This window comes from Borostomias antarcticus, assembly GCF_949987555.1.
Source record: "Borostomias antarcticus genome assembly, chromosome: 13".
NCBI classification, from domain to species: Eukaryota; Metazoa; Chordata; class Actinopteri; order Stomiiformes; family Stomiidae; genus Borostomias; species Borostomias antarcticus.
This window is the reverse complement of record NC_140246.1, coordinates 4,202,388-4,210,654: the sequence shown is the minus strand read 5'-3', so window position 1 is coordinate 4,210,654 and position 8,267 is coordinate 4,202,388. Positions and strand designations below refer to the sequence as shown.

The following is an 8,267-nucleotide window of genomic DNA, read 5'->3' as shown; positions in this document are numbered from 1 at the left end:
ATTAGTTTCAGGCCGTGTTTGGGGGTCTCCTTCCTTTCTCTCCCACGCTGTGAAGCGCTCGGCTCGGCTGAGGAATGGGAGACCCTGGGGGGGCATGGACCCCGAACAAATGAGCTCCATAAAACCGCTGCTTATACAGGAAGACATACGTGTAGAAGCAGCCGCCAGCTTTCATGGTAAGCTACCCCCGCTATTCACTTCATGCCCACCCATGGGGCGGAGTAGGGGTTGGGTGGAGAAAAATTCACCTCAGAAACAGAGATAGATGGAGGTGTGGAGAGAGAGGCAGAGAGAGAGAGCGAGAGAGAGAGATGAAGACAAAGTGTTGATATGTTAATGGGTTAATTAAACATCATCAAATTCACAAAAATCTATAGGCGCACAGGGGACCTATAGATTTTTATATCACATATGTGACAGTCAACATTTGGAGTGCCAGTCATCGTGTTAAATTACATGAGCAAATATGGCAAACACAGGACACTGCTACAGTGCGATATTGAAGTATTAGGTCGCTGTATATGAATGGTTTGTTTTGCGTGTTTTCAGATGGCGACTGTTTAGGCGTGAATGCTTTCGCTTTCTTTTGCAGTGTTTCTACAAAGGGCTCGGTAGGAAATGTAATAAAAGCTCTTTGGTGAGTGTGCAAGAGAATGTTTTCGTGCAAGCTAATGGAGTTAATTGCCGGAGCTGAGCCACTTTTATGAGTTGCACCTGGTACATAAATGACCCCTAATGAGGAGTCCCTTAGTTGACTTTTAAAATGTCTCCCTCTAGTGGACAAAATACATGTTTTGAGACATAACACGTCACTGAAAACATCTTTATTAAGAAGAGGTTCACTTTCACATCTAGCATTTCACAACCCTCTCCCACGGGCACACAGAGAAAACATATGCACAATTTATTGCAGCAATCAGTAAATCAATAGCCTACTGTTAGCATATGTAATATCCCACAGTAACCTTTGCTCAGACAAACTTGGCAAGTTGTCAGACTTCTCTGTCATGTTTTCTTTAGGTTCATTAAGGTTCACTTTTAGAGCTTCTGGAATATACTGTACATTAAGTGGTTTTTCGTGTGGTATGGGGACATTTGTCTCCCACACCCTTACATTCAGAAAAGCAAATTGTATTTACGGTAGCAGCTGATTAACTGTGTAATCAATAGTTGGCTAGTTTGTTTTGATTTCCAATTTCAGTCATAATTCATGAAATGATCAAAGATCCTGTAAAGACTGCAATGCCTCATACTACTGAAATGAGGATGCAGTCATGGCTCATAGCCCAGCACTCCTGAAACACATTACACTGCGCCTTCATACTGGCGCTTCACGGGACCCGGTTGGTCTACAGGTACCGTGCTATGCTGAAGACCCTGTACGCCATGGAGAAGGTGGTGACCATGCCCGTGAGCCAGCACAGAGCCCTGCTGGGCTGGGGCAGAGCCAGCACGTAGGTCACCGTGTGGCAGATCCTGGAGCCCACAAACACCCGGAAGTGGAGCAGAGCGCTGGCCAGGTCCGGTCCGGTCAGGGCGTACAGCAGACCAATCACAACGAAGGGAACGATGTTCTCCAGGTCATTCTGGTGGCATCTGGAGAGAAACAGAGAGATAGAGAGAGGTAGAGAGAGAGAGAGAGAGGCAGAGAGGAAAGACGGTGTTGAATTTCAGACATTAATGCAACACAATGCGCTTCACGACTCAACCAAATGGAATAAATAAGACAAATAAAATACACAAATAAATAGTAAGCATAATGAGACAAGTGAGTGTAGAAGAGACTATGCTAAGAGTATGTGAAAGCCAGACTGAAATGGTGTGGTAAGAAGTGATTTATCACTATTTGGAGGTCACTGGTCATGTGACTCAGGCTTGATAGTTCACAAAGGTTTGGAGACACGGTGTATGACTCATCATTAGCAGCTTTAACCAAGTGCTGCACCACTACCCTACCTCCGTACTCGTTCCACCTCAGGATCCAACCGCACCATTTTCTTCTTGTCCTCAGCGGACGAGGCCAGACTGGTGTCCTCCATGTTTGCGAACACCTGTGGGGAGTCGATTGAGACGGTGAAGGAATAATACCGAGTTTAAATATCAAGTTCCGCACATCCAACTCGCCTCCCGGTGTGAAAACATTCAAATTAACTCAGACCCAGTTGACATGATCTTTTTGTGTCACAAATATTTTGATACAAATTAGTTTGAGAGGATATACTCTCATAAAGGCCTTGGAGGGCAGCTAGATGCCCCAGGTGTGTTTTCTGAGTGTCTCCTGCAGGACTAGACATTAGACTCACTATCTTTTTTGTGTATCTTCTGCAGGGTTAGATGTTGTTTTCTGTGTGCGTTTCCTGCAGTGTTAGACGTCAGGCTAGCGCACCTTTCTAGTGAGGCGGAAGTAGGAGGTCAGAGGAGACATGAGCATCATCTTCAGGATGACGACTGTGGCGTAAGTAGAGAAGGCCAGGAAGACCTCGCTGTCTATCATATGACTCAGCTCTGGCATCCTCTCTCCCTGCAATTACAGCAAAGACCCGACAGAAAACACAATCCATACAGATGTCAGCACAGTGTTGACGTGACTATAATGGTGTATGCTTGCACGATTGAGCAGTCAGTGAAGGATTGAAATCTGAAGTAAACATTCCTTTTCAATTACAAATGTATTTTAATAGCTATTAACTGGAGAATTAGAGATGCAGTGAAAACATAAGGTACAGTATATGCTATAAAACATCAATAGACTAGCTGATTTAAGACTGTAGTGGTTTCTCTCTTTACAGTCCATGTGTTTTTAATTGGATAGCCTAAAGAAATGCAACATTTACTCAAGGCATTGCTCGTTAATTTGAAGTGCATACATTTGAGGAGAAATCTAAGAAAATGTGGAGTATTGCACAAGTCTCGTACAAACTGCACAGCACGCATTTAGGCAAATGGCCTACTCACATTACGCAAAGACAAAAAAAAACTTTCAACGAGCCATTCACTGCATTAATGCCCAAGTTGTAGGCTACTGTCTAAGTTACACTGCAACAAGATGGTTTCAGTGCGTTGCACAAGATGAGTCTCTTACCTTTTCTGAATAACTTTCCTGGTGCTGCTGTGAAAAGTACAAGCCGAATGTGCTTGTGTGGGCGTATCTGTCCAAGGTGCAGATACTCATGAATGTCTGGAATTCTTCCAGATGTTACGCAATCTACGGCCGGGGCAGACAAGCAGCCACTTCCTCCCATTAACTTGTTAGGTTGAAATGTGATCCGTTTTATTTTGTGCTGATGCTTATTAACAAATACGCTGCACACACAAGTTAAAATGAAAATATGGACTGTATTTATTTGACTGTTGTAGGCCTATCAGTGCCTAGCTTTAGGAAAATAAAACAAGCACTTGCAATAGTTCATTATTCTACTTTAATGGAAAAAAGTTTCAAATTAAACCAACAGTGAAAGCCGTGATAAAAGAAGTGGTTGCAGAATGCAGGCCTTGGGGGAGATTGTACAGTATAGTACAGTGTAGTGTGTGTGTGTGTGTGTGTGTGTGTAGCCTACAATACATGTGTATGGGGGGGGGGGGGGGGTGTGCATGCCTGCATTTGTGCAGCCGTAGCCCCTATCTGGACTGAGTTACTGTCTGGCTGGTACAGTCCCTTGTCTTCAGGTAGCAGTTGTCACACTAATTTCAGTCCGCCTGGTGATAAATTCAAAACTCGATAAAGTGTAGCAGAGAAATTTCAAAGGTACTCACAGACACGCAAGGTTGTGTCTTCCACCCCTCTAGGTTTTGAAAGCCAGCCGCTGCTAATAAACATGTTTAATCTTTAGCTAAAACACAAGTCATGTTTTTACAAAATGGATTTGTTGCAGTATGACTTCCTACCAGCAGTGGCCAATAGCGAGCGCTGTGATTGCTGGGCGCAACACCCGTGGCGGAAATGTATTGAGCTCAATAGCAGAATCACAGAAGAAGACTATTATATAGTCCCGCAGTCCTCAAAAGGGGCTAGGTGGGGCCCTAAAGAATCATGGAGCCTAGCCTTTAAAGATGCAGTGTGCTGAGGACCCTGTACGCCATAGAGAATGTGGTGACCATGCCCGTGAGCCAGCACAGACCCCTGCTGGGCTGGGGCAGAGCCAGCACGTAGGTCACCGTGTGGCAGATCCTGGAGCCCACAAACACCCGGAAGTGGAGCAGAGCGCTGGCCAGGTCCGGTCCGGTCAGGGCGTACAGCAGACCAATCACAACGAAGGGAACGATGTTCTCCAGGTCATTCTGGTGGCATCTGGACGCCAGGCAGGAGTAAATTGTCATGCCAGGCCAGGGGCACACATCAACAAACTCAGATCAAAGACTCTTTTATGACTATCATGCGTGTATGATCTAGTACTGTGACTGCTGATGTCACCTGTTCTTATAGGAGGCTTTCCTGACAGTGGGACATACAGTCGGTGCACTTGCTCTAGATGAGATGTACTTATTGTAAGTCACTTCGGATAGAAATGTAACGTAAAGAATATTCTAGTTCTCAATTTTGGGGCCTTACCTCCGAACACGCTCCACGTCAGGGTCGACTCGCAACAACTTCTTCTCCTCCTCGCCGTTCTTAGCGTGCTTCACGTCCTCCATGTTTGAAAAAGCCTTCACGGGAACATACGACAGGAGACATGATGTTACACATGTGTACGGCAGTCACCCTGGAAAGTATACGGCCTTGTGGTGAGCCCAGTCGACCGTGTTTGGCTCGGGTCAGTTTAGCCGGGCCTCCGTACCCCTCGTGAGAAGCGGTAGTAGCCCGTCAGTGGTCCCATGAGCAGCATTTTCAGGGTGACGATGGTGGCGTACACGGAGAAGGCCAGGAAGACCTCGTCATCGATCAGATGCGCCATGTCTGCCTCGACCTGTACGAAAACACAAGGTTCACGAACACCAGCGGGCTATTTCATTGACCTTTATTTAACCAGGTTTGGAGCCATAGAGATTAAAATCTCTTTTCCAAGAGCGACCGAGGGTCGAGGATGGCGGCAGTGCAAACAGTTTCATACAGGAGAGGAGACACAAACTAACACGGGGCTACTTGAAACACAGACATTTTACGTACAGTAGCTGCACTGGAGCAAGAATGACCCATTTCCTGTAAACTACGTCTCACATCCACTTCTAGTTCCAGTGGTGCGAAGATTTCTGTGCAGAATTTCCTTTTTCGGATTAAACTGATTTACCACCACTGAAGTCTGTTTGTTTTTTTTGTTTTTCGATTTATTAACTATGTGTGTACATCACAGATTCCAAACAGGTCTTATTTAAATCACTGTCTTGTAGGTTATAACAGAATATAGTTTTGATCAACAAAGCTAGTCAGCACAAACTCTGAGCCATGCATGTGTTGAGCGACCATTAGCACGGGGGATGTTGTAACAACCCCCCTAAAGCTCTGGGAACACGAGAGCTAGTGCCCCTTGGAGATGAGTCTCATGAGGGTGCTGTCGTCCACAAACTTCAAGAGCTTCACGGACTGATGGCTGGAGGTACAGCTGTTCGTGTACAGTGAGAATAGTAGGGGGGAAAGAACACAGTTTTGTGGGGAGCCGGTACTGCTGGACTTGGGGTCAGAGATGTTCTTCCCCAGCTTCACGCGCAGTGTCCTGTTGAACAGGAAGTCTGTGATCCACCGGTGGAGTCAGGCACTTGTAGCAGGGAGAGCCTGTGCTCCAGTGTGGCTGGGAGGATGGTGTTCAAGCAAAGCTGAAGTCCACAAACAGAATCCTGGCATAAGTGCCTGTGGTGTCCAGGTGGTGTAGGACGTAGTGAAGAGCCATGTTCAGCACGTCATCCATGAACCTGCTGGCTCTGTATGCAAACTGCAGCGGGTCCAGGAGTGGGTCTGTGATGGACTTGACATGGGCCAGGACGAGGTGCTCAAAGACCTTCATGACTACAAAAGACAGGGCTATGGGTCTGTAGTTGTTTAGGCCTGTGATCTTTGCCTTCTTGAGAACCGGGAACCGTGATGATGGTGGAGATCTTGAAACATTTGCCATGTTTGTGATGAACAGTAGACATTGTAAGTTGCTTTGGATAAAAGTGTCTGCTAAATGACTTAAGTAATGTTGTTAACCTATTGCTCTCAACCTTTTTATCTGCAGTTTTTTTCTGTAATTATATAATCTAGTCATCATTTCTGCCATTTTCAAATGATGTTACAGCACTCCCCGTAATTGTTATAACCTTTCCCGCCCATGGGGAGAGTGTAACATTTCCCCTCTGCTATTTCGGTTGAATTGTAATTAACAGGAATGTCATAGAAAAGTAATAATGGTCTTATCATAAATACATGTCTCTTGTTTGTGGATGAAAAATATTAACTCCAATATACTTTATATATATATATATATATATAATATACTGCATTTTTTTAATAGGCCTATATTAAAAACCTAAAAGTGTCAGGTTGTGACCCGGACTCCCCTACCACATAACCAGGATATACATGTAGCCAGGAATGTATGACTCACCAGAGCATACAGTGAACATGAAGGCGTAGGCGATTCTACTTGCCTCTCCTTGAACTAACAAAATAAAATACTACAGTCCAACAAATATCTAAGTTGGCCATCATGAATAGGCGAGCCAGTGCACAATTTCGGGATTTTCTCATCTGCTGCTGCTTACATCTGCTCGGTTTACTTAAAGCAAAGTACAATCATATCTTACAGTATGCATTATTACACAATTACAAGCGTAAGTATAGCCTACAGTAACACAGTAACTACCCACTGAGCAAAGACGTCTAAAAGACGTCTTTTAGACGTATTATTTGTCTTTTTCGGACGTCCAAAGACATCCAATTAGGAGCCAGAATGAATGTTTTTTTTTAACGTTCAGATATTGGACCCGTTTTGCACGTCCACAGACGTCTTAGAGGGGTCCAAGCCAGACGTTTGAATATTGAGGGGTCCAGCAGACGTACAAATGGGGTTCTGGACCGACGGACGTTATTAAGACATGATCTGAACGTCTCCCTGACGTTGCGTGTTTGCTGGGTAAGCACACCCTAGTCGTGCACCAGTTTGTCGTGGTCTAATGGTGCGTTCGTTTATAACTGGGAGGTGGCAAATTGCGACTTGCTACTAGGAATTATTAAATAAAACACCGCATGAACTCGCACTTCCTCGTCGCAAATTCGGATATGTTTCTCAGCCCCCAGTTGCTCGAATGCACTAGATATAACTAGGTAACTGTGATATAATGGTATATAGCTCGAATGCACACAGGTCGGAGGTAGGTATTTTGCCACTTGCGACTTGCCACTTCCGACCACAAACGAACGCACCATAAGAGACGATCAGCTGTTAGCGCCCGGTCACTTTTGGAACTTAACGATAGGCTATATAGGCTACAGTAAATTGCAAAGCGTAAAGACTGAAATCGTGAAACACATTAGACAAACAGGCCAGACAAACTTGCAGTTTAATCTCGCTGTCAGGTTTGTTGCCAAAATTAATAGAAACATTTTTTGTGACGCACTGCGCTTCTAATTCGCCGTTAGTGAAAGAAGAGATGATGCTATGTTTAGGCTACATAGAAAAAATAATGTGACTGTCACCATACCTACGGTTTCGATCCTCCTGTTGTAATGACAGGAGAAGGTAGTAGGATAGTCACAAATAGAGCAAGACTGGGAGGAGTGTAGTTTGAATACACGGGGCCCCTTGGAGAATTGTGCAATCACCGGACGCAGCATAGTATAGTGACATTTGTACAGACTACAGTTTGATGTGGTAGGCTATCTGATATGCTGCTAGCTGCAACCTGTTCTAGTAAGCACATTTTAGTCGACATTCCTACTCACCCTGAGCCAACCAGAAAATAGAGCGCAATATGTATTGATCAATTTATCTTGTGGCTCAACGTGTGTGTGTGCGTGCGTGCATGCGTGTGTGCGCGCGTGTGTAGGTAGGGGTGTGTGTGTGTGTTCATGCATGCGTGTGTGTGCATGTGTGCGTGTGTGTGTGCTAGATAGTACAGGAAAGGTTTGAGGTTGAAAGGTGTCTTGTGTGATATCAATGTGACCCATCTTCCAAACAGGGCTCGAAAGGGGACCCATTCAAATAATGCTGAGTCACCGTGACAGTCAGCAGGTCATGTTATGTTATGTTATTTTTATTTATAATGCGCCCCCCAACCAACTGTTACATCAGCCCGGGGCGCAGCCCGGGTACAAAAAAGAGACAAACAAAAACAAAGGACTGCAGAGACACAAA

General features: G+C 45.0%; 2 protein-coding genes across 3 annotated transcripts; both read right to left on the bottom strand.

The window, feature by feature from the left end:
- Nucleotides 1–805: 805 nt before the first annotated feature.
- LOC311316675 (microsomal glutathione S-transferase 1-like) lies at nucleotides 806–3,146 on the bottom strand. Of its 2 annotated transcripts, none has more exons than XM_084447599.1 (4): nucleotides 3,083–3,146; nucleotides 2,387–2,521; nucleotides 1,957–2,051; nucleotides 806–1,596 (listed from the first exon to the last, which is right to left on the bottom strand). In XM_084447599.1, the coding sequence occupies exons 2-4, from the start codon at nucleotides 2,510–2,512 to the stop codon at nucleotides 1,350–1,352; spliced, it is 468 nt and encodes a 155-aa protein (XP_084303725.1). In that variant the 5' UTR covers nucleotides 2,513–2,521; nucleotides 3,083–3,146; the 3' UTR covers nucleotides 806–1,349. The 2 variants fall into 2 exon arrangements, with proteins under 2 accessions (XP_084303725.1, XP_084303726.1); XM_084447600.1 differs by lacking the exon at nucleotides 3,083–3,146 and adding an exon at nucleotides 2,956–3,082.
- A 254-nt stretch (nucleotides 3,147–3,400) lies between these two features.
- LOC311317187 (microsomal glutathione S-transferase 1-like) lies at nucleotides 3,401–7,708 on the bottom strand. The gene is made up of 4 exons (XM_084448226.1): nucleotides 7,615–7,708; nucleotides 4,776–4,904; nucleotides 4,550–4,644; nucleotides 3,401–4,288 (listed from the first exon to the last, which is right to left on the bottom strand). The coding sequence occupies exons 2-4, from the start codon at nucleotides 4,890–4,892 to the stop codon at nucleotides 4,045–4,047; spliced, it is 456 nt and encodes a 151-aa protein (XP_084304352.1). The 5' UTR covers nucleotides 4,893–4,904; nucleotides 7,615–7,708; the 3' UTR covers nucleotides 3,401–4,044.
- Nucleotides 7,709–8,267: the final 559 nt, after the last annotated feature.